This window comes from Bos javanicus, chromosome 18 (assembly GCF_032452875.1).
Source record: "Bos javanicus breed banteng chromosome 18, ARS-OSU_banteng_1.0, whole genome shotgun sequence".
NCBI classification, from domain to species: Eukaryota; Metazoa; Chordata; class Mammalia; order Artiodactyla; family Bovidae; genus Bos; species Bos javanicus.
In genome coordinates, this window is record NC_083885.1 from 26469186 (window position 1) to 26494802 (window position 25617).

At 43.9% G+C, this 25617-nt stretch overlaps 3 protein-coding genes across 25 annotated transcripts in view; 2 read left to right on the forward strand and 1 right to left on the reverse strand.

The window, feature by feature from the left end:
• NDRG4 (NDRG family member 4) overlaps positions 1 to 4152 on the forward strand; it is a 42690-nt gene extending 38538 nt beyond the window's left edge. For 3 of the 8 annotated variants that reach the window (XM_061387391.1, XM_061387390.1, XM_061387392.1), the window contains one exon: positions 349 to 1218. In XM_061387391.1, the coding sequence (XP_061243375.1) occupies positions 349 to 899 (551 nt within the window). In that variant the 3' untranslated portion in view covers positions 900 to 1218. The other 5 variants (XM_061387395.1, XM_061387394.1, XM_061387397.1 and 2 more) reach the window with 2 other exon arrangements.
• Positions 4153 to 4252: 100 nt separating this feature from the next.
• Positions 4253 to 8824, forward strand: SETD6 (SET domain containing 6, protein lysine methyltransferase). 2 transcript variants are annotated; one of them, XM_061387399.1, is made up of 9 exons: positions 4253 to 5479; positions 5689 to 5781; positions 5862 to 6006; positions 6080 to 6221; positions 6358 to 6552; positions 6673 to 6793; positions 7827 to 8007; positions 8122 to 8264; positions 8423 to 8824. In XM_061387399.1, the coding sequence occupies exons 1-9, from the start codon at positions 5453 to 5455 to the stop codon at positions 8726 to 8728; spliced, it is 1353 nt and encodes a 450-aa protein (XP_061243383.1). In that variant the 5' UTR covers positions 4253 to 5452; the 3' UTR covers positions 8729 to 8824. The 2 variants fall into 2 exon arrangements, with proteins under 2 accessions (XP_061243383.1, XP_061243384.1); XM_061387400.1 differs by having other exon boundaries at positions 6493 to 6552.
• A 1653-nt stretch (positions 8825 to 10477) lies between these two features.
• CNOT1 (CCR4-NOT transcription complex subunit 1) overlaps positions 10478 to 25617 on the reverse strand; it is an 82921-nt gene continuing 67781 nt past the window's right edge. For 9 of the 15 annotated variants that reach the window (XM_061387386.1, XM_061387389.1, XM_061387382.1 and 6 more), the window contains 15 exons: positions 25307 to 25498; positions 24596 to 24738; positions 24134 to 24242; positions 23866 to 24035; positions 22971 to 23223; positions 20793 to 21041; positions 19684 to 19847; positions 19380 to 19497; positions 18157 to 18258; positions 16078 to 16251; positions 15088 to 15237; positions 14200 to 14380; positions 12472 to 12604; positions 11009 to 11143; positions 10478 to 10832 (listed from right to left, as the gene is read on the reverse strand). In XM_061387386.1, coding sequence (XP_061243370.1) covers positions 10754 to 10832; positions 11009 to 11143; positions 12472 to 12604; positions 14200 to 14380; positions 15088 to 15237; positions 16078 to 16251; positions 18157 to 18258; positions 19380 to 19497; positions 19684 to 19847; positions 20793 to 21041; positions 22971 to 23223; positions 23866 to 24035; positions 24134 to 24242; positions 24596 to 24738; positions 25307 to 25498 — 2352 coding nt within the window. In that variant the 3' untranslated portion in view covers positions 10478 to 10753. The remainder of the gene's footprint in view (positions 10833 to 11008; positions 11144 to 12471; positions 12605 to 14199; positions 14381 to 15087; positions 15238 to 16077; positions 16252 to 18156; positions 18259 to 19379; positions 19498 to 19683; positions 19848 to 20792; positions 21042 to 22970; positions 23224 to 23865; positions 24036 to 24133; positions 24243 to 24595; positions 24739 to 25306; positions 25499 to 25617) is intronic. The other 6 variants (XM_061387384.1, XM_061387385.1, XM_061387383.1 and 3 more) reach the window with 1 other exon arrangement.

The window sequence follows — 25617 nt, forward strand, 5'->3', positions numbered from 1 at the left end:
TGGTGAGAGGGGCAGCAGAGAAGCGGGCTTGGAGTCTGGGAACTGGGGAAGGCATGGGAGGCCATCTGGGTGTGAGGAGAGCTGAAAGCAGCCAAGCCTGGGGGCAGCAGACCTGAAGACCCCGAGGTCATAGGGGCCGTGGGGTGGGTGGAACCGGCTCCCTACCACCTCCAGCTTCCCCTCGTGCAGGGGTGAGACCCTGCTCGTGAGCCTCTCCCGCATGCACACACAGCCCTTCAGTGACACAGGCGTATCCCTGAGTTCCTCCCATCTCCCCCTTATGCCTGGCTCTCCTCCTAGAAGCAGACTTCCTCTCCCTGAATTTGTTTTCTTCCCCCTCGACTTCAGTCTCTGGAGCTTGTGTCTCCTTGGGAGGACAGGCCTATAGGGAAAGACTGGGGGAGTCCAGCCAGGAATCGAACTCCCGGCCTCCAGGGGACCGGGCCCCCCTGCAGCCTGTCTGGGGACAAGCGGGGCAACGAGAGGCCAAGCCCCACAGTGAGACCCGGCGGGGACACAGAGCCCCGGAGGTGCCTGGAGAACACGGCTGGGACGGGTGGGTAAGTGGTGCTTGTCAGGGCCAGGACCTGTTCTCTGGGCCCTGGCAGGAATACCACCAGGCAGCTCAAGACCTGGGAAGACTTGAGAGATCATACAGGCCTCTATCCAGGGCTTCCCAGGCAGCTCAGTGGGGAAAAAATCCGCTGCCAATGCAGGAGACCTGGGTCCGATCCCTGGGTTGGGAAGATCCCCTGGAGGAGGATATGGCAACTCGCTCCAGTATTCTTGCCTGGAGAATGCCATGGACGGGGAGCCTGGCGGGCTACGGTCCACAGGATCACAAAGAATCGGACACGACTGAGCACACATGCATGGGCCTCTATCCACGAGGATACTGAGCCCACTGGAGTGGTGAGGGTGCGGGGACAGGTTATAGTCCTCAAAGGCCTTGTCGGCAGAGCCCCCAGGACTGCAGCCCGGGCTGGAGAAGCAGAGGCGGATGAGTGCCCCACCCTGCTCTCTGGGCTCCTCGGGGCAGACTGACATCAGTGGCTCCTTCTGGGGTGCAGGAGGGGGCCCCTGAGGCTCCGGCCCTGCCCCCAGCCTCTCTGTACCCTCCTCTCCTCTCCGGCCCATCTCAACGCCCAGGCCTCGCCCAACCTCCTCTTCACCCGTGTTCTGTGTCTCCCCTACCCCGCCCCCTGGCTCTGTCTTCTCTCTTAGTTGCATACTTGAAGGACCGAAGGCTGAGTGGAGGAGCAGGTAGCCCCGCAGCCCCTCCCCTGATGCATGGATCCCCCCGCCCGCCTCCGGCGCCCTGGGCCCCCTGCTCCTCCCTCTATGCAGTGCTGCAGCCAAGCCGCATCTTGCTGTGGAAACTTCTTGTGCCGCTTTTCCGTGGGCTCTATCCCGGTTAGGGCTCCGGAGTGGCCGGGCTTCAGACCAGTCATGCTTCTAGGTTCCCTGGGGCCCCGTGGCTTCCAGAGCCCTGGCAGTTGGGGCCAGAACCTCTCAGAGGTGTCAGGGGCAAGCCACGCCTGAGCTGGACAGGTGGCCAGTGGAGGTCAGAAAGGAAGCATTTGCTCCCTGCGAGTTTATCTCACTTGTGTGACTCTCTGAATAATGGACTGAGGGCCGTCTGAGGCTACCACACCTTGCCCTTCTTTACAGAACTGATCTCCCCCCTCCCGGCCCCACTGTCTTCTTGAGGGAAGCAGAATTAGAAAGAATGCCCCATCCTTCCCCGGGCTTAAGGACTCCTGGTTGGTCGTCAGCTGCTGCCCCGTTGGGGCCACAGCTCTGGCCCGCTCTTGTGAGGAGGGTCCTGCTGGCCCCTGTGGCCCCCAGCCCTTGGGCGCACTCCCTGTCACTGGCGTTGCATGACCGTAGAGCCCTGGCTGCGGATGGGCCTCCGTGCCTTCGTCGGAAGAATGGGTCTTGCTGGCCGCTTTGCTTGCGTAAATCCTTCTCCCTTCTCCCACGTGCCCGTGCCCGCCCTGCTGGCCGGTCCTCACCCCCGGTACCCTCTCTGTCCGCAGTGCCCTCGGCCAGCATGACTCGTCTTGCCCGCTCTCGCACAGCGTCCCTCACCAGCGCCAACTCGGTGGACGGCAGCCGCCCGCAGGCCTGCACCCACTCGGAGAGCAGCGAGGGGCTGGGCCAGGTCAACCACACCATGGAGGTGTCCTGTTGAAGCCCCGGTCCCACGAAGACGCCCACTCGCCCCCTCACCCGCATCGATGTCCCACGGCCACCCTCTCGCGGCTCATTTCCCCTTTATTTTTGTGAGGGCGAAGGGGAGGAAATGGGGTTACTTCTCTTTTGTTTAAAAAGAAGAGGGGATCTGTCTAGATGCTGCAGCAGAACAGTCTCCAGATGGTTTGAGGGGCTCACTCCTCCCCACCTCATTCCCCTCACGAACCTCGTTAACTTGGCTGACTCAGTCCCTCTCTTCTGACTCCCCAAGGCCCAGGCACAGTAAAGGCACTGTTCCAGGGAGGGAAGGGAATTAGCTCAGGAAAGACTCAGAGTCCTCCTCTGACCAGGATCCAGGATAACATCCTGGGTCAAAGCATGGGTTGACCCCTGGGCCAGGCAGGTTTGAAGATGGGGAGGAGGTTTTGAGGTGGTGGGTTCTGGGCCAGCAGGAACACGGGGTCCAGCTCGAGCGCTGGAGTGAGAACCAGGAGCCAGCCCCTTTCCCCCAGCAGCCCCAACACCGAGCACGTCTGTGTCTGGTCTTAGCACCTATGACAATCGTCTGAACAGCAGCCACAAGGGGGCGCTACTACCAGGCAGCAGTTTTGCGGGTGCTCTCCTGGCAAGCCTGGTGTTGTAGGGCCAGGCAGGGGCTGAACGGGGCTGCTTTGCCTGAGGAAGACAGAACACGGAGGACCTGGAGGGCAGGAACCCCACAGACTGTCCCTTCCAGCCCCACCCTCGGCCACCTCCTGGCCCTGGCCCATTGCTGAGCCAAGGCCCTGAGGCAGAACGTCACCTGGTCCTCTGCCTCCATAGGGAGCTGACAGGCTGAGGTTAAAGGCTGGGACAGCCTTTGAGTGTTGGGTACACTTCTGAGAACTTCGTGGTGACTGCTTTTGGAAGCCTGCAGACAGTGGCGGCTCAGAGTTCCTATAGAGTTCCCTCAGAGACCCCCCTTTTTGCCCCTAGGTTCCATGGAAGACAACTCAGTCAGCAGCAGCGTGGCCAAGGTCATTAGAAATATTTCTAGACAGAGTTCTCGTCAAGCTATGCCAGCGTTTCATGTAGGCATCACTGAGCAAGCTCATGTGGAGAAAACTGGTCCGAGGTGTCCCACATCACCATCCTAGCCAGGTGGAGGAGGCCTAAGCTGGGGCTTGCTGGGTCCGGGGGTGGGAGGTAATGTTTCCTGAAGTGAACAAGGGCCAGGCAGAAGAGCAAAGCTCCCCACACACCCCAGCCCCTTCCTGTCACCTGAAGCCCAGCACTGTGCCATATACTCCCTATCCACCCACCTTACCAGGTAGAATCTCCGGGCCCAGAAACCAGAAGCCATTCGTCTCTGAGCCTAAATCAATTGCCATAAGCCCCCAAATGAGCAAAGAGAAGAGGGCAATGAAAAATGCAGGACTGTGGAGGGGGGTGGGTGCGTGTGGGGCTGAGGGGACTCCTGCACCCACATTTCCTCTGCACACGTCTCCCCTTCTATACTCTTAAGCCATGACTCTAGACTGCTCTAGAGCCCAGTGGAGTGTTAGTCTGCCCCCAGTTCTGTTCACTCACGTGCTTCCTCTGAATATCGAATGTGACTGTTTGAAAAGCTGGTAGAATTAATCCCTTATTGTAGATAGCGCTGTGAAACTTGGATTTCTTTTCTGTGTTCTTTCAGATGAGATATCTATAAATATCTATACATTATATATATATATATGTATATTGGGTACCCCCACGTGTGGCTTTCCACCGGAGGTTGTGTCTTCTTTGGTCAAAGTGAACTTTTAATGGAATTTATTATTTTCCTCTCTGTACAAAGTGAAGAGCCTACTCTTGTGTATTCTGGTGGCTGATGTCGTGAGACTTTGAGATGACAAAATGTAAAACAAAACCCCTTGTCAACGTAGAAAGACTGAACTGTGCTGAAAAACTAATAAAGTAATAAGAAAAATTTGAGTATGGTGATGCTATGCCCATCGTGGGAAGCTTTGAAAGTATAAGCTGGTGAGGCTGGTGCTTCCTGGGTTTTAGGTGGGGTTGAACGTTTAGAGTGAAGACAGGCATTTCCATCCATCTCTGTATTTCCAGATCTTGTCTCATTCCACAAGGTAGATATTAATTATCCTAGTTTCACAGCTGAGAAAACTGAATTTGCCCTAATAAGAGACCAAAGTGGGAGCTGACCTTGGCAGTAATTGACTTCAAAACCCAGATCTGTAATCTCTGTATTCGCTGCCTTTAATTTCTTAAATTTAACGACATGCTATTTCCCCGTGTTTAACCACCATTTCCGATTCATTCACTATCCTGCTGTTTGTCAGCTACTAAAGAACCAAGTAAATAAAAGCAAACCCCTCCTACTCTGCAGAAACAAGACAGGGTCTGTTCTAGTTTGGGGAGCCCCGCCCACTCCCCACGAAACTGCGCAAACCGCTCTATTCGCGCTCCCAGCCGACCTCTCGCGAGGCCTTCCCTTCGCATCCAGAAACCAAATTTTGCACTTCAACCCGGCTTCTACCTCTGCTGTCAGAGACCTACGCGGGAAAGCGTTGTGCCTGGCTCAGACCACGCTCAAGGCGGCAAAAGGACACGCCTTCATGCACCCAACCGCACGTTTTCTAAACCCAGCTGCGGACACTTGGCCTCAAAGATGTTTTCAGCCGGAATGATATCAGTTCAGTTCAGTCGCCCAGTCGTGTCCGTCTCTTTGCGACCCCATGGACTGCAGCACGTCAAGCCTCCCTGTCCATAGCCAACTCCCGGAGCCTACTCAAACCCATGTCCATTGAGTCGGTGATGCTATCCAACCATCTCATCCTCTGTCGTCCCCTTCTCCTCCCGCCTTCAATCTTTCCCAGCATCAGGGTCTTTTCCAATGAGTCAGTTCTTCGCATCAGGTGGCCAAAGTATTGGAGTTTCAGCTTCAACATCAGTCCTTCCAATGAATATTCAGGAATGATTTCCTTTAGGATGGACTGGTTGGATCTCCTTGCAGTCCAAGGGACTCTCAAGAGTCTTCTCCAGCACCACAGTTCAAAAGCTCCTGCTGCTGCTGCTGCTGCTGCTGCTGTGTCGCTTCAGTCGTGTCCGATTCTGTGCTGAGTGCAAATGCCTGCTTGTCTTCCGAGCGAAGGCGAAAGGAAAGTCACGTTGTCCGGGGCGGGGACATAGGCCCCGCCCTCGAAAGCCCGGCCCCCCGGACGCCGGAAGCGCCGGTGCGGGTCTACAGACGCCTGAGGCTCCGCGCCCTCGGACCATGGCGACCCAGGCAAAGCGCCGGCGGGTAAGTTACGGCGGGCGGCGCGGGTGCACCCCTCTCCACCGCGCCACGCCACTCTCTCGCGCGCCGCTCCGCGGCCTGCCGCGGGTCATTCGCCGCTCTTCGCGTCCCCTCCCCAACCCCGGGCCTTCCTCCGCGCGCGCGCCCCCTTCTTCTCCGCCCCCAGCGAGCTGTCCCGGGCGGGGCCGCGCCACTGCGCTTGCCTGTCTTAGGTGGCCGGGCCTGCGGGCAGCGACGACGACCCGGCCCCGGTGGCCAGCTTCCTGAGCTGGTGCCAGCGGGTGGGACTGGAGCTGAGTCCCAAGGTGAGAGGGGGACTGGGGGAGGTGGGTGCAGCGGGGAAGCGGGCGCGGGCCAGCTCTGAGGGGCCATTCTCTCTGCTCAGGTGGCGGTGAGCCGGCAGGGCACGGTGGCCGGCTACGGCATGGTGGCCCGGGAGAGCGTGCAGCCCGGGGAACTGCTGTTCGCGGTGCCGCGGGCCGCGCTCCTGTCGCAGCACACCTGCTCCATCAGCGGTGTGCTGGAACGAGGTGGGCACGCCGACAGGGGTGGAGAGACGCCGAGTTGGGCCCGCGGGGTCCCTAATCTCCGTGTCTCCCCCAGAGCGAGGCGCGCTGCAGAGCCAGTCGGGCTGGGTGCCGCTGCTGCTGGCGCTACTCCACGAGATGCAGGCCCCGGCCTCGCCCTGGAGCCCCTACTTTGCGCTCTGGCCCGAGCTGGGCCGCTTGCAGCACCCCATGTTCTGGTGAGAGCCGTAGAAGGGGCTGGGGAACGCCAACACCGTACGTAGCCTGGCTCGAACCGCTTGCCCTTGGGACACGGGTGCCAAGCGCTAGTCTCGGTAGATTGGGTGAAGAACCCGGGTGGGGGTGTCACTGCAGGCCAGAGGAGGAGCGCCGGCGATTGCTGCAGGGCACAGGCGTACCCGAGGCCGTGGAGAAGGATTTGGTCAACATCCGCAGCGAGTATTATTCCATTGTGCTGCCCTTCATGGACGCCCACCCCGATCTTTTCAGCCCCAGGGTCCGATCTCTGGAACTCTACCGCCAGCTCGTGGCTCTTGTGATGGCCTACAGGTCAGTGAGTAGAGCCTTGCACAGGACTCGCTTCTTTAGAACTCTGTTGAGTGACCAGAAGGGAAAGAACAGTGAGCCCCACCCCAACACTGGGCTTTAGCCAAGTTCTCTCTGTGGCAGCTTTCAGGAACCACTGGAGGAAGAGGAGGATGAAAAGGAGCCAAACTCCCCTTTGATGGTGCCTGCTGCAGACATACTAAACCATTTAGCCAATCACAATGCCAATCTAGAATACTCTCCAGTGAGTGGATCCCTCCCAGTTCTTGTTTCTGTGCCTTGATGCTTGGGCATTTGAATCGAACCAATGTCTTCTTCATGCTGGCCTGGCAGTTAAGCCAAATGGGCTCAGTTCTCCTCATACTAGAAATCAGTAGGTGAAATTAGTTCCTCTGCTATGTACTTTGCTTGCATATTACAGTGAAGTTCTTTGAACACAAAGCCCTCAAAGAAAGTTGGGGTTATCCTCTGCTAAACCTGTGCCATTGTTTTGGTGCTTTAGGTCTGTTCTGTGCAGTGCCAGTGAGCTGAGATTGTGTCAGGGCCCTGTGGACAACAATCTGCAACAGCCATAGCGTCAGTACTTTTCAGAAGAGGGGATGTTCCTAAGAAAGGGTTTAAGATGATACCAGGACTGTGTTTATATCTGTTCTATTTGCTAAGTGGAAAGTTGCAAGAAAAGATGTAAGTTTATGGAGTTAAAAATTAGGAAATGGCTGTTATTTTTAAAACCTTGTCTCTATTTGCTGTTCCTACTTTGATCTGGGTTGAGTTTTTTGTTGGCTTTTTTTGCAGAGCTGTGCATATCTTAGTTACCCAACCAGGGATTGAGTCCTAACCTCTAAACCACCAGTGAATTTCCTTTGATCTGGGTTTTTTTTGGCTGCACTGTGAGGCACATGGGATCTTAGTTCCCCAAGCAGGGATGGAACCCACACCTCACTGCAGTGGAAGCTTGGAGTCTTAACCACCAAGACCACCCGGAGGTCCTCCTTAATTCATTTTTTAAAGCTAGCAGCTTTTTGAAGTGCTTGAGATGACTGAGCAGAAGTTTCACCTACTAAAGCATTGGGCTGTTTAGACTTTTGTAAGCCTCAAATGTTTTATTCTACAGCACAGGATCTTAACTAAAAGTAGAATGTTGGTAGGTATAGCATCAGCCTCATTGCTGAACTATAACTGTTGGTGGGAACTATACTTTCCTAGGAAGTAAAGTCGTCTTCTTAGGGGTGGCCTGGAAAGGGCTTGACCCCAGCTTCTGAACCCTTCCACCCCAGACTTGTCTTCGGATGGTGGCCATTCAGCCCATTCCTAAAGGCCATGAGATCTTCAACACTTACGGGCAAATGGCTAACTGGCAACTGATTCACATGTATGGTTTTGCTGAACCGTATCCTGACAACACGAATGACACAGCTGACATTCAGATGGTGACTGTTCGTGAAGCCGCGTTACAGGGTGAGTGGTTAACTCAGACACCAGTGTGTGTCTATCCTGCCCCCTTTTTGTGGACTAAGGAGAAATGAGGTTTTGGGTTTACCAAGACTTTCACACCAGTACTTCTATCTATAGGGACAAAAGTTGAAGCTGAAAGGCTCCTACTCTATGAACGCTGGGATTTCTTATGCAAATTGGAGATGGTAGGGGAAGAGGGAGCCTTTGTGATTGGGCGTGAAGAGGTACTGACTGAAGAGGAACTGGCCACTACACTCAAGGTACATGCTCAAAATGAGTATTTAGAGCTAGATGAGAAGAAAGGTGGCCTGGACAGAGTACACTTAAATGCTGCCAGGATAGGCCAGCTTCTCTGAATCAGTTTCAGAAACATGCAAGTATTACATCCTACTTTAAAGGGCCCCATGGTTGCTTCTAGGTACTGTGCATGCCTGCTGAGGAGTTCACAGAGTTTAAAGACCAGAATGGATGGGAAGATGATAAAAGTGAAGAAGACAGCCTGACAATCACAGATATCCCCAAACTCAAAGCATCATGGAGACAGCTTCTTCGGGACAGTGTTTTGTTGACCCTGCAAACCTATGCCACAGACTTAAAAACTGAGCAAGATTTACTCAGCAATAAGGAGGTCTATGCGGCACTTAGCTGGAGGGAACAGCAAGCCTTACAGGTGCGTTATGGTCAGAAGATGATTCTACACCGGCTGTTGGAGCTGACACGTTAGCAGGCTCCCTTCTGCCTGAAGGAGTATCCCGAAGAGGAACTTCATGCTAAGCTAGTATGCACGGATACTTGGAAAGAAGTAAAATTTGGATCTTTTGCTTTGTGTTTTGTACTAATACCAAAAGGAAAAGTAGCGAAATTAAAATAGGATGTACGCCAAGGTAAGAGTGACATGCTGAAGGATTGGGAGCAGTAGACTTGTGAATTGCTGCTGTTACTAACACTGATAAACTTTATAGCTGTTTTGTTATCGAGTTTGAACCAAAGCAGAAATGTGATAGTGATACATTTTGTTGTAGTCTCAACTGAGAGGCGTCACTTTCACTTTTCACTTTCATGCATTGGAGAAGGAAACAGCAACCCACTCCAGTGTTCTTGCCTGGAGAATCCCAGGGATGGGGGAGCCTGGTGGGCTGCAGTCTATGGGGTTGCACAGAGTCGGACACGGCTGAAGCGACTTAGCAGCAGCATTTAATAACATGGAGTTTGAAAGTAGACCTGGTAGGTCTTGAGCAACCACTTTCCCTTTTTTAAAAAACTGTTCCTGTTGGAGGATTTAGTAAGCTATGTTACTGGAACTCTGAGCAGTTATTTTAATTCCTTAGCAGCCTAAGATACCAGTGACATACAAGCCCCCATGTAAGATTTCTATTTATCTTGTATATATTTCAAGTGAGATAAATATAAAATATGTACCTACTCCTATTCCTTTTCTTTTAAAAATTATATCAAAACGCCATGAGGGTCTATTTTTTTAAACGGGCATTTTGAATTTAACCACAGAAACCTGGTGCAGTTAACTTTGAGAAAGGAAAAGGAAAACACTACACAGAAATCACTTCCTTGTTTAAAGATGCTACATTGGTAGTGGAAAAACCTAGCATTCAGCAGAAGTTGGTGTTGCCCAATGGGAAGGCTGGGTGGTCCACGTTCCTTCTCACCACCAGCACTGGCTGCTACTGAGAAAGGCACAGTGGACTCATGTGTCATAACTTTAATGTGTGACTACAGTATGCATACACATAGAAGTAGGGAGGCTAAAGCCAGGAACTAGAAAGACTACAAAATACAACACATGGACCAATATACTTGCAAAACATTCAAAATCCTTACAAAAGGGGCTGTATTGGTCCTTTTGACTTTGTTGTTGAACTCAGCCTGTATGGCCATTCACTGGGATAATGGGGAAGGGCAATTCCTACTATTTGGCTCCTTTCTGCACAATTTACAAGTTACTATAATGAGAGATGGGGGAGCTTTAGGCCTGGTTTGGCTTCCCTTTATAAAAAGTGTCTCACAGGGCCCAAGAGGATGTGTTCTCCAGCAGCAAAGAGAAAATGATGCTCTCCCAGCAGCAAGCTGTAGATGTGGGGAAGAGGTAAAATAAAAAACCCATGGGATCTCAAATGTGAACTCTGCACATGTTCCTAGCATACCAGATTCTACACATCCACATTTTTAAAAAACAACTTGGTGATTTTCAAGGTCCCTGTCCACATTTTTAAAAAACAACTTGGTGATTTTCAAGGTCCCTGTCCATACTTTTTAAAAAAAGTTACACGATATTTAAACTGGCTTTCTTGCTATTCTTTGGGACACCTGGAATGTCAGAAGACATGGCGCTATGCCCCGTCCCCACCCCACCCCACCCCCAGACAAGTGCATGGCATCAGCAGCTCCTTCCATTATAAATTGGGCAGGTACCAGTTTACCTACTTGCCTTGAACACATTTTGCACAAACCCAGGAAGTTTCAGACAAAGGTTTTCTCTTTCATATATTTACACAAGTTCAAAATGATATTCACAGCATCTTCTAAATTTTGGCCAAGAGTCAAAAAAATGCATTTAAACTTTGGAACGTGTCCACATAGACAGGTAGCTGACCCAAACAGTAATTGGGGCAGATACCCAAGAACCAAAGGGCCGGGAAAGTCAGGAAGAGCTGAAAGGATCTTCAGCCAGTTTATGAACTTGGTACAGTGGGACCTCCAGGCAGACACATTTACAACAGAGATGTGGTTCCATCTAACTGGCACCTGTCCCTTCCATTACTTGCTGAGCCTGCTTTTGTCCCATGCAGCACTGTGCGACGGACTGGAATAACCTGAAGAATGAAGACAAGTACAAGCTGGTGAGAAAAATTCAGGCCTGACCAAACCTTGTGTCTTACTAATTTTGGCTACTACTCCCTTCTTAATCACCCACCCAAGCTGAAGCCATCAAATGATTATTTCTCCTGTCTTAAGACTGAAACAATGAAAACAATTACTTTTGACTCACTTTTCAATTTCTGGGGCACAGTGTACAAATTCATGGTTCCAGAATTTAAATGCTGGATTTTTAATCAGCTCAATGAAGGTAATAAGAAGACCCCAAGGATGTGGCCTATTTACAATCAACCGTTCCAAAAGAACCCTGGAGGATGGAAGAAAAAGTTCATCAATGCACAGGAAAACACCAGATCATGACCACTTCTCTATTAGCTTTAGAAAAGGAAGGTGGATATACAGAAGTTAGCATAAATAGATCCTAGAATTACATAAAGTAGGTTTGAACCCCACCTCTTCCCATTACTGAGCCTAGAAAACTAAGGTAATAGATAATAGATTACATGGCACAGAGAAGGTAATCACTTAAAGAATAAATACTCAAATAGGAAGTAAGGATTTTAATGCTACTAGTACACATGTAAACTGGGGGGGATGATTCTTCTGAATGGCAGTCAGTATTGGCTTAAATATTTACATTCTTTGACCTAACCAACTGTACTTCTAAATTTATCCTAAAGACGTAAATAAAGCACAGCAACGAAGACATGAGTACAAGGATGTTCACTGATGCTTTATATGTAATCACAAAAAGGACTTATCATCTAAACATCTAATAATACTAATTAATTTTTAGTATATAAAACTAAGGAATATTAATACCTAGAAGCTAATAATATGTGAAGGGGCAAGTTTAAGAAGTCTGGTCCAGTTCTTTAAGTTTGCCTGTATATCTCTCACTAGGATGTTCCCATTTCCTAATTTGCAAATGCTGTATATAGTCCAAGCAATCTGTAATAGATTCCTAACTATTGTTAGTAAAACACAAGTATGATCCTGTTATTTCTCCTGCTTAAAACCTTACTACCTACAGGTAATGAAGACAAGTTTAAGCTCTTTAACCTGGCCTTTGAAAGGCCTGATGCTTCAGGACTCAGGTTAAATATGCTGACAACACCACTTGGGAAAAATCCCTAATCTATAAAAGTACTGGCACCTTGTGTTGACAACTACTTTTTGGTTTTAACAATGATTAGTAATTCTGTTTGTGTGTGGGGGGTTTTTTTGGTGCCCATCAGACTATTTCAGGAGGGCAGGAACCAAGTCCTTTTGTTCACAACTATTTAACACATGGGCTTCCAAGGTGGTTCAGTAGTAAAGAATCTGCCTGCCTGTGCAGATGCAAGAGATGTGGGCTCCATTCTTGGGTTGGGAAGATCTCTTGGAGAAGGAAAGGCTATCCACTCCAGTATTCTTGTCTGGAGAAGCCCAGTACTTGTCCAGTGTTCTTGTCTGGACAAAGCAGCCTGGTGGGCTACAGTCCATAGGGTCTCAAAGAATCAGACACGCCTGAACACACATGCATTTAACACAGATACTCGGTGAACACGGAATCCATAGGAAAAACACTCAGAATTCATAATAAAAGGGAAGAGGTTCCATTTAGAAACTCCAAAAAACAGACTTCTGTCTTACCTTGTGATCTGTTCTTGAATAGCTTCAGTGTTGGCCTCTGCAAAAAGGTACAGCATGGTGCAGCTGAAGTAGTGAGTGTGGCTATTTGGGTACCGCAGCTGATTTGCAATTGCATTCAAGAAGAGATACCGACCTAGAAATTAAGACAGTTTAGCGAGAATTTGTTCTTCAAAGGCTGAATCATTCTGACTGGCTAGGGTTTGGATTTCTGATAAAGGCTGTCATGTTATCCTTTGTTTCAACCAGTGGGACTTGGACACCCAAAGAGTTTTCATTTCTGTGGGTTTTTACTTCACTATTTTCCACATTAAAAATTTTTTTAGTTGAAAACTATTTTTGAGAACTATTGCATAGTAATATAACATGTAAATATAAAATTTAAGTATTTCCCCCCAAAAAAACTTTATTATTATATAGAGTGTCAGTGTTTTACATTCTATTGGATTCTCATTTCTGCCCTTTTGTTCAGTCTGTTTCCAGTATGGTATTTCATTCATGTAGCCTCTGGAAACCTTCACTGTACACTAGTAACAAAATGAGTGGAAAAACGCAAATGTTTCATCATGAAAATAGTTTTGACCTCACAGTCCCTCTATAAGGGGTTTACTTTGGGGATAACCCACCAAGGGTTCCCAGTCTCTACTCTGAAGCTAGCCTCATCTTAACTGGATTTGGTTGTCTGTGTCTGCTTGGTATTACTCACAGTGAGCTTCAACACTGCCTTGGAGACTACCCTCTTTTTTTGCTGTTGGTTTCTGGATGCAGTGGTATTTACCTGTGTTAAATCTTGATTTTTAAGCTGTCTCAGACCCGCCCCCCCCTCCCCCTGCCACAAATGTGCAAGTAGTATATACTTAAAATTGGAGAAGGCAGTGGCACCCCACTCCAGTACTCTTGCCTGGAAAATTCCATGGACGGAGAAGCCTGGTAGGCTGCAGTCCATGAGGTCACTAAGAGTTGGACACGACTGAGTGACTTCACTTTGACTTTTCACTTTCGTGCATTAGAGAAGGAAATGGCAACCCACTCCAGTGTTCTTGCCTGGAGAATCCCAGGGACGGGGGAGCCTGGTGGGCTGCCGTCTATGGGGTTGCACAGAGTCGGACACGACTGACGCGACTTAGCAGTAGCAGCAACATATACTTAAAATTAGCCTCTCAAGGATCCATAGCGGAAAAAGCCAAGACAAGCAGGACAAGTAGGTTGGTCACCACCTACTTGGGTCTCTAATACAATGAATACAGACCAAAAGATGTAGTTTAAGCACGTGAGATAACCTACACCAGAAATTATAAGGTGAACATTTTGCAAAGCAGGTAGGGGGAGTCCTATTCATTAATCTTTCTTTACACATGGAATATGTAACATACTGCCTGGCAAAGAGGCACCAATAATGCTGGAACAAAAAGCAGGCTAGCAAAACAAGTGAGCCTATCTTTAGAGAGGCTAGTAAAAAAAATGTTTATTTTTACACTAAAAAAAACAAAACAATACACTCGTATATACTGAAATATTAACTGATGTGGTAAGGATTCTGGATGGTTTTTTACCCCCTTTACGCTTTTCTGTGTTTTCTGCATTGAGCAGATACTACTGAATTAAATAATCAGCCAGACCTATAATCATATTGACAGAACATTCTCTGTTGTGGCTTAAAGTATTTTTAGGACCAGACTATGACCAAATACACAGAAAACTTGACTCTGAGAACTGGCTGGCTTCACTCACCTTCAGTGTCCAAATCCACAGCCAGGTTCTGGAAGATGTCCATGTGAGCTGAGTGCGTGATGGTGCTCATTGAAGGTGTGCTGCCCTTGTTGTGGATGTGTGCAATGGCCTGAGTCCCTACATAGAGCACCAGTGCATTAATGAGCTGGAGGTTGTAGCGATTACCAGGCTCATTGGATACCTAAGTGAACAAAACAGAAAGCTCCTGACTTACTCGCACCGATAGTGATTTAAGCATTGATTTAGGCACCGATAGTTCTAAGAATCCTTTTTATGACTTTCAGAGAAAAGCTGAACTGCTCCCAATATTCTCTGTGACTTAAATTTTAGAAATCTGCTTTGATTTTGTATGGTTATGTAACAAATACACAGATGCTCAAAGATAGTGTGTCAATAAAAGAGGTATGATTTCCCTTGGGACACTAAAGCTTTAACAGTTACCAGCACAAAAATAAAGTTTATAAAGTCAAAATATGCATTATCTCACTTATTTTTAAAAAAAAATTGAAGAGGGAAAAAGATGTGGTTTCTTGGTATGGGAAGACCGGAAAAATAATATAGCTTCAATCATTTTCTATACAGCAAACTGAATTAGAATCCAATTTAGAAGTCTTATTAGAGTATGGGAGCGATTATCAGCAATCTATTCTTACAGAAAACCAGTCCATTCCCTGGCTGCCTCTTCCAAGATTATGCTATAGATGTATAGGATGAATATATGTACTTATGCTAAAATGTATAATATAATCTCATCTAACCATTAAAAATGACAATGTGCTTTAAAACCTTTAAAGCAGGTTGAAATGAGACCATGCACAGGACTAACTATGCATATAAAGTACTTTCTATAAAGACACAACCAAGGGTTTCAGTCAAACCAATTATTACCTGTAGGTTGCTGCGCAGATCAGACAGGAAAGTGACAGGTGATCGAGTTTTAAGATAGGAATCCAAATCCTTTTTGAATTGAGGTGGCATCACTCCAGTAAAATTGGTGAGAATCCGGGGAGCAATGTTAATTTCACTCAACATATCCACCTGCCACAAACAAATACAAGAATCACAATCAGAAGCATTTGTAGGGCCTTAATAGCAAACTGTCTCTATGTTAGAAAGTTGTTTATATAAAATTTTGTCTTGAAGAGTACTCAATCGTTTAAAAACATTTTACTGAAATACAGCAATTTATAATGTGTTAATTTCTGCTGCACAGCAAAATGTTATTAATTAGAAGAAACAGATTACTCAAAGGTACCTATATACAAAATGATAGTAATTTCTCATTCTATACTATTTTATCCTTCTTAAAATGAGGCACAATAGGTATCTTGTAGAAGTCTAGTTTAAAATACAGAATGAGACTCTTTGCTCACCAAGAGCCCTACTCTTTGAAAAGATATCCCAGCAAAGTAAGACATCATATTCTCTACTTTAATAAAACTTACAGTAGCCATGTAAGGGGTGGTATGATCTTAAAACAGTCCCTTCTTTTATTTTGACAGTTTAAACAAAATGCAAATACACACCTATGAAATATGGCATTACTAGTGTCTATTCTGCAATGCTCTGCCACTAGTGGGGCCACCCAACAAATGACTGGCCCAATACCTAGGTTGAGGTTCTGTAAATACAGCTAAATTTAATAAAAAAACTGAAAACAGCAACTAGACAAATACTGTGAACCAATATCCAGAAGCAGTCAGTCTCATACTTTATCAGGTTTAATAACATAACTGCTTCCCCGCAAAGAGCAACGTTATCTAACAGGTAACTTGTAGGTATGTGTGTTCTGGGGGCAGCATCTACCTCTCTTAGCAGAGAAAGGACTAAAATACTAACAAACAACTTTCTTTTCCTTAAAACTATTTAGAACTTTACCTTCAGATTAGGAGTGAATGGGTCTGGGAGCCTCATGTTTCTTGGGAAGGCACTCAGGATCAGATTTCTTAGCTGGATACAATTAGGTGGGATCACGTCACAAAATCCATAATGGTAATCACAAAGGAACTCAGGAAAATCATGCAAAAGAACCAGCAGCACCCTTAAAGTGCCCTATTTTTCAAAAACAAGAAAAACATTGGTTGTTTCCACATTAAGAAAACAAGAGTAACATTTTTACTATTATAAATTTAACTGAAGGGAGGGAAAAAAAGGCAAAACTAGGTATCCAGAGTTTATAAAAAATACAACTTACCAAAACCCAAACAAAAAAGAAAATCTGAATAGCCCTTTATAATAAAGAAGTTAAATATTTGTTAAAACTCTTTCCTCAAAGAGGAAGAGGCTTTACTTTGGCTGGCTTTACTGCCAAATCCTTACAAATATTTAAGGAAAAATTAACACTATTCACAATCTTAATACAAAAAGATTATTTTCTAACCCCTTCAATAAAAGTAGCATAACTTTGATCCCAAAATGACATGAAAACTAAAAACAAAAAAAAATCCTAAATAGTAGAAATGGAAATCAGTGATACATCACAACCAAATGATCCACAAATGAATGCAATGGCAGTTTAAGAATCTGAAAATTAATGGACTAATAACACTGACAAAAAAACACATGACTTTGAGTTCAAGAAAGCATCCAATAAAATTCAATACTCATTTTAATGATTTTTAAAACTATCAGCAAATTATGATTAAAAGGGCATTTCCTTAACCAGAAAATGGTACCTACAAAACTACAGATTTATAAAAACATTATACAATTTCACAAAAACATCAATATCTGGAACATAAGTCTAAGGGAAGTAAAATTAAAGACCTAACAACTAAATGGAGATACACATGGGTTGAAAGGTTCGATATTATTAAGGCATCTATTTTCTCCAAGTTGATCTACATATTCAGTGAAATCTCAATCTAAATCCCAGAAAGTTTTATAAGTAAAGCTAATTGCAAAGTTTTATGGAACTGCAAATGATACAGAATAGCCAAAATAGTGTTACAAGAGAGCAGTTGAAGAACATTCTGCTCTACCTGAGTACTCTACCTTTACAGTAAGTCTTACCATCAAGACCTTTTGATACTGGGCTAAAAGCAGATCAACAGGTAAACTAGGGAGATGCCCATACACAGTCAACTAGATCATACAGGTACTAAACAACTGAACAAGAAATGAAGAACTTTAAAACTGTTGGTGAAAAGCCTTACATACCTATTAAGCTGGAGGGTATAAGGAAGGGGAGAAAATGACCTTCATCATTCACAAAATTAAGTTTGCTTTCTGAATGTAAATGTAAAAGCCAGAATTAATGGTTTTTTGAGTAGGGGGCAGGCACGTGCAGAACAGAATGAATTTAAGATTAGCAAATATTTCTTACCCAAGACACAAAAAGCAACGTACAATAAAAGAAGAAAACAGGTCAGTTTAACTACACTGAATTTAAAGCATCTACCCCTCAAAAAACACATTACTTTTAAGGGAGTGAAAATGCAAGCTACAGGAATAGGAGATGTCTGAATATACATCATCAAACGGCTTACATCCAGAATACATAAGAATCCTTGTTTAAAAAGAAGAAAAACACAGATAATCCCAAAGGGATATGAGCACAAGGCTGAAGAGGTATATCATCAAAGGCAGATACCCAACTGGCCCATCTACACACAAAAATCTTATTAAGAAATCAAGGAAATGCAAACTAAATCCACAATGAGATCCTTCTGCACAACTGCTAAAATGAAAAACAGACAATTTCAAGTATGTTAAATATGGGGAGAAACAGTCTAATGCAATTCTGGAAGAGTTAACTGGTGCACACATTGATATATGAACATCAAGCACTGGTTATACAAATTATGTTCAATTTTTGCACTTTTCTGAATATGTGTTATACTTTAAAAGCTTAATTAAACAACATTAGGCCTCATATACTGCCAGTTGAAGTATTTTTCAAGTGTTTTAAACTGCTAGGTTTTAATTATTCTAATTTTACAATTTCAAATTAATTACCTTGTAGAGGATTTGCATAGGTTTGGTGAGTTCCACATTTCTAAGGAAAGGCGCTAAATATTTGAATAAATCAATCAGTAACTGTGCATACATAGGCCATCCCTGAAAGAAACATATGGGTAATAATTACACTCAGTTGCTGTCCCGCCACCAAAAAGGTTGCCCAAGCAGCTACTCTGTGACTATTATTTTCTTCATAAACCTCTCTTAAAGACTGACTAGCACAAAAAAGGAGTAAGCAAAATAATGCAGATAATGGGAAATGATATTTGAAACAAACTGGCTCCAGAAATTCCAGGATATTTAGGTCCTTCTGCCTGCACCAAATAGGGTAAGGGTGTTTCAGACAGAACACAAAACACCCAGCCAACTAAGAAACTCACATCTGTTAATTTCTTCAAGTCCTGGATCTCAACTATTTATTTTTCCCACGTTCAATTCCTCAACTCTTAGCAAATAACCTCATCCAATTTACAACATGAATCCTTTATTTTCACCCAAATTTGGCCTGCTTACCATATTCCAATTATACCAATTATGTGCACTTTGGGTAGATTTTATTCAGTACTGTTCTTCCTCCTGGAATGCACTTATTCACCGAATACCAAATCCATTTAAGGATTATTTCACTTTTTTTTTTTTTTTAAACCAAACATAGTAGTCACATTTGTCTTCTGATCTGAAGGGTCAATCAAAGGTACTTCCTTACACTCATCTCCCACTTAATTGCAAGATGAGAGAGAAATGTTCTCATAACTGTGTTTATTCACAATTATACTAAAAACTCTTATCTCAAATTTTATCTTAATTCTTCAAATACAGTAGAGACCAGTGGTCCTCAACTCTGAATGTATGAGTCTTTAGTATTTAGAGTGAGAACTTGTAAAAGTGGCAGGTTCCCGAGTTCCATTACTCAAGAGTTTTATATAACTGTCTACAGAGGTGCTTTAGGGTCTCAACATTTTTTGGAAAATGCCTTACAAGGCTGACGTAAGGTGACTCATGACAACTTGGAGAAGCCATATGCTAATCATTGAGGAATGGCTTTCAGGCAGAGGCGGTCAAGTACCTGTTATGCCTCTCCCCATGACCTGACTCTACATTAAATGTAAGGACCCCCAACTAAGCCTGAAAGAAGTACAGTGACCACTGAATGACTAAGAGTGCTAGTTAGTCCCAGGTAGTTACAGTCTTCATCTGTAGGAGATAAACTGCAGCCACACCTTCTGCTGTGGCGTGTGTGCCAGCATTCTTGCAATAAATATCCGATGGGAGATCAGTTCAAGCCAAGCATACACAAAGCCAGGAGCTTTGGTAGGCCTCAAAATGTGGAATGTGTTGCTGAAAGAAGAAAACCTTAGTCAGAAGCACAGTCCAACTTAAAGTTAAAAAAAAAAAAAAAAGACTATAAGTAGATAATATGCAAGCTGCATTGTAAATCAACATGCTTCTAACCCAGAGTTCTTCTCAAATTTTATGACACTAAAACAGCAATCCTTAACATTATTACTTTCAATAATAACTCACCAGAAAGCTGTAAGTGTCTGGAAATTAATGGTTTCCAACACATGCTCAGGTGCATTGAGTTCCAAGAGCAGCATGATAAAAATTCGGTGGTAGGGAAGTTGCTGAAATTCACTTTGCCGAACATCATGATCCTGTAGGAGAACTCCCACTACTATACCGAGGACCTATAGAGCACATAGATTATACAGCATGTAAATCATGAAGACAATTCATTTACCACTCTCTAGTCATGCTTCATACCTTTCATTCTTATGCCTCACATGGAAGTAAATATAAAATTATATACTGGAAGCCAAAGGGACCACACGTTGGTTTGATCTGCCCTGTACTTTTATATGTTTTCTCTGAATTTCCATAACCATGGACCAGATATGTACACTCTCCACAAATTTTTCTAAAGCTCTAGAAGTCAGCATGGTACATATTTTATCCTGTTTACACAACCAACCTAATCTTTCTGGTCTGACATAAAGCTTACAGGAGGCAAATGATGTATACTTCTCTTGGCATTTAGGAGATGGGAGGTCAGATATGCTCTTAGGTTGCAGAAACATTGCAGAACTATCCTGCACTCCACTTGATTTCACCACTGAAGAGTAGGGGACGTGAAACCCATTTGTAACTATCCAAGACCAAAGTCTAAGTTCATTTTTGCACTATCTTAACATTCAAATTACCAGGAATTCCACTGCAGAAATCAAAGAACTCTGTTCCTTTTCAGAAAATCAAAGACAACTGCAATGTCACTCATGGTATCTGAGTTGTCAATCTTATGTTATCAAAGGAGATGTCTAGTCATCCCATTCACAGTAACTCTGTACTTGGGGGCAAATCTTATACTACCCTAAGTATCTTCTAATATAGTCATTACCAAACAGTAACACACTGAAAATACCTTATACCGTTTTGCTCTGAGAGAGGGTGTCTTTCAGTTAAGGCACCACACTCCTCTTCTAAAATTCGGTTATTATGTTTACTTATTATCTATGAATTTAATTTCTGGACAGAAAGGGGGATATTACAAAATGTTTTGAGGGCCCTGTAGGGTTGAGAACCACTGATGCAGACTTCAAGTGTGCAAAAGTCTAAGGCAAGAAAGGATTTCAGACCTTATTCAGCAGATTAATCTTTGTGACAGTGTTGGTGGCCTCCCCTGAGTGCTTTACTAGCAGTGCAATGAGTCGGACAAAGGCATCCAGGTTGTGATAGCACTTGGCTCGGATCATGGTGGGATTAGCAGCAGGATTGTGCTGCTGCTCTGCCTGAGCACGGTAACTGATTTCAACACACATTTCAGTACACAGACGAAAGAACCTTGTTATGAGGTCATCAGTCTTCAGGATTCCTTGCTGGTGCATCTACCAAGAGAACAAAAACATTAGAAGGCAGGATGAGATAACACACATGGATAAACGTTTAATTTTCATGCCAAGAAGTATTCTCTCGTTTAATCCTGTTGTCACATTTCTAACTGTTACTTTGTAAAACAGTAGAACCCATGACAGAATTCCATCAACTTTGATGGAAAATGAAAAAGAATAACAGGGCAATTTTAAACAAGCAGTCCATAGCCAATAATTTCAAAAGTTAACTATGCAAGTTAAACCACCTTTGTAGTAACCCATTAAGTCATACTAAGACATTCTGGTCAATGTGTATTTCCCCCAAGTAAGAGATTAAGTTACATATACTTTACTTCCTTACAAAATTTAAGATAATTTCTTCCATCTGACTTAACCGAAAACAACAAAATTTTTGAAACTCCAACTAGTTGTACTAGGAAAATCAAATAATAATTTATACAATAAGTAGGTACCAAATTTTAGCTCACAGATCATACCCAGCTATTTTAATGTAAATTAAGATAAAGTGAAAAGGGTAAGTTTATTTAAAAGAAAGGATAAGTACAAATTTTATGACATAATCTGGAAGTTAAGCAGGGAAGTTATTTGGCTAGTACAAAAGAAGAAAAAGAAGACAATGTAAAAACATTAAGGCTGCAGAGGGAGGTCAGTGCTTACTAAGCAATGAAACCAAGCCCAGAAAGAAAACTTGTTTTAAAAAGTTTCCAAGATAATGGTCAAGTTAACTGTCCCTTGATAAATAATTAACACAGCTGAATTGACATTAATACACTAGGCAAAACAGATGGCTTGCAAAGGGACTTCTGTACAATGAAATCTAAAAAACTAAGTGGGGAGAAGAAATGAGGACAGACTGCTATGATCAAGAGGGAGCCTAAGAGGAGAAAGGAATTCTCAAAAAGATTCAAAAGCACAGAAAAATATAATACATTATCTTTTTCAAATGAAGAGAAGAAACAAGAGCATATAAGCCAAGAGGAAGAGCCGAGACAGGTGCCACATCCATACCCATGAAATATCAATGATCACAAAAACCAATTGATTTCAAATTCCTCCATCCAAATTGGAAATCAAGCTCTAAGTATGCAGTAGCAGCTTTTCAATAGGGTATGTTTGATAATTCCTTGGTTTCTTTTAAGGGAGAAACTTAACTTATTATGATTTAACAAAAAAAAAAAAAATCACCTTGAAAAGTAAATCCAATTCCTAACAACTTCTAAAATTCAAACCAGCTCTTCCATATTCAATTGTCATTCAAATGAAAGATAATTTGTATCTTTCTTTGGTGGCACACCTAAGCTTTGGTCTCAGTTTGAAGAAATACAATTGTCAAAATGCAGAAATAAGCTATTTTAGGAGATAGCTAAGCTAATTAATTTAGAAAGATAAAAAGCACTACCATTTAAATGCTTAAGTTTTGCTGTTATATTTTCAATTTTCTATTTTTTTGTTTTTTGGCTGTGTCTCGCAGCTTGCAGGATCTCAGTTCCCTAGCCAGGGACTGAACTCGAGTCACCAAAGTGAAAGCACCAAATCCTAACCACGAGACCACCAGGGGACTCCTTATTTTACTTTTAAACATGGGCTGTTACAGAACTTTACTTAGCCCATAATCTCATCACTGCTGATAATCAAGCTGGTAAAATTACTATATACATCTGGCAATTTTATTATTCATTATCTGGTCCACTGTATTCTGTAGCTGTGACAACTGAAATCAGATAAAAAGTACTAAAGGGGATAGCAAATGCTGACTTTACTGCTTAGTGACCAATGATGAGAAAATAAACAGTATCAATTTAACTGAGTAATGATGAAGACATTTTTGGTTTACATGAGTATGGAGGTAACTGACCACAGGTACATAATACTGAACTTTAATAATGGAGGCATCACACCCTACTTATGTTGAATAAAAAGCACCTTTCTTTCCAAAAGCTCTACCTGTCCAACAAACGCAGAGAAAGCTTTGGTACTGTCACGACCAGCTGCTGCTGAATGGTAGAGATTCACCCATTCCCTCAGAAGATACTCTGCCTTCTCCCTCAGGCCTGGAGGATCATCATACTCTGAGGCTTGAGAGATCCCAGAATGCATCATAAAGTTAGGGCCTCCATGAGCACGATCAATCATTGCTTCATAGTTGGATCGCACTACTTCCATCAGTTGGGGCAATCTAGTACAATAAATCCAGAATGAAAATCAGTCCACTCATGGTTGTGATTTCAAAGACATACAGTTGGAAATTTGCTTATTTAATAGAAACCACAAGTGTGATGATCATTTACCATTCCCATGATTAAACAAAACTATCCTCGGTTTTCTTTGTTATCTGTTTACCCATGAGGACAAAATGTGCAAATGACTGACTTCAGTTAAGTCACTTCTTGACCAAAAAACGCCCAATGAAAGGGAGCTGATGTCCGTGGTCAAAAAATTATTCACTGCATGCCCACTATGTGCCATGCTTTGTGTTACTTAATTCTCAACAGCTATTTAAGGTATTATTTCCATTTTATATAAGAAACAAACGTAGGGAGGATAAGTCAACTTGTCTAAAATCAGATTTTAAGCAGCTGAGCCAGGCCTTCAACAGAGGACTCTGACACCAAACCTAGTGCTGTATGTACTGGTCTGCAGCAAGAGGGCTTGGCAGCAGTTAGTTAAGCTTTCATATTTCAAGGGACAATATTAGGCCTCACCAAAGCTTACCATATGTTGTAGGTAAAGCTGTTATGTAACGGTAACGTTAGTAAGTCTACACACTCATTTCTAAAACTGCGGAATGCACAACAACCCCAAAACATTTCCTTCTCACCCTTCAGGAGCATTGCCTCTGGAGTGAGCATTAATCCTCATGAGGGTTTCAATGGTGTGGAACAGATCTGCCTCAGTAACATGGGCAACACTCCTTTCATCCACCAGCAGTATTTTTACCAATTGCATAGCAAATGCCACAGCCATGTAGTTTAAACCATTCTCCATTGACTGGCAACACAGAAAGCACAATGTAAGAAAGACAGCACTGACAGCAAACACACTTCCCAACTACCAGAGTCTCTTTTCCCGCTTAATTCTTTCCATACCTGAGCAAGGTGAAGATCATACTGTTGCATGTTGACCAAATGATTGCGAATTAGCAACTCCACTGCCTCCACATTATATTTGTATTCATCCCGACACTCAATTAGGCACCTAGGAAAGGCAGTATTCCTTTATTCATAAAGGCTCACCCATGCTGTGGATCAGGTGAAATAAAGGGCCCACTTCATTCAATGTTAACTTATTCCAAATTAAGGATGCCTTGAGTACCAACTGAAAATCAGTGTATCAGTTTCCAAGATTTAAAATAACCAGTAACTAAGGAGAACAGATAACCCAGTGTTAAAAGTTTTGCTAAGTCTCGAAAACAAAGCATTCCATTTAAGACATATAATTCTCACTACTGAAAATTAGAAATTCCGTATGTTTGAATTTTATAAACAGGGCCATGTGGTAATGTGAGAAGGCAGTTGAATAAATATTACTCTTCTAAGACAGGGACTGACCTTGTGATCTGTTTGTTACACCATGGAGACCCATATGCCCGGCCATCTTGAAGAGCTTTCAAGACCAAGAGGTGGCACTCTCTGTAGCGAAGAAGGAGGTCAGCATCAGCACCACTGGTGGCATCCAGTAAGCCCTCTACAGCCTATTGAAGGAAAAAAGCATTCATTCAGATTCATGGAAAATACAATACTCAGCCCAATAATCAAAGCCAATAACCAAACCTTGATACAAAGTACAATGTATCTTCTAAGGCCTCAGTAAAGAATCTCTCCCCACACACCAAAACCCTTTCCACTTGCCTCACACACACCCTCTCCCAGTTCCTTCCAGTTTATACTTACTACATTCCTCACTGTCAGAAAAGGCTTCACTGTCCCAGCAGAGCCAAAACCCATTGTGGCCCCACACCCTGCCCCCCACCAGTACTTAGATCAACTGTCCCTCAAAACCCAAGGGAGTATCTTTTAAAGTTTCTTAAATAATCATAATTCCTGAAAATCTTAGCTTTATAGGGAAAAAAAGACTTCGCACTTTAAAATTTGTAACTATTTGTAACACTCTATTCTGGAGAAAACCACCTGCTTACTACAAAACAGAACCTACTTTATATTAATTTTTAAAAATCTTAACCATAAAGTAGATAATGATGCAGGTCACCAGATGTATACAAACTCAGCGTCTTCTAAAACAAACAGATTAAGAACACTAACCTTCTGGAGCAATCCAAGAGCAGCAATGGCATCTCGAGAGTTCCGTGATAATACTACAACCTCCAGAAGACTTCTGAGGGCCTGAGCTTGGGGGTTCATGGCCAAAGTTGGCGGGATAGCGTGAAGATGCTGCTCCAGTTCTGTAATACACTTATCATAAATCTGAGCTACATCATCTGTTGCCCAAGCTTGCTGTTTTGAGAAAACAACCAAAGGGGGTGGAGGGGGGAGGCGTGGAATTAAAAGACTTTTCACTGGCACAAGCAGCAATTTAAAAGTATGTTTACTACCCGTAATTTCTTTTCATCAAA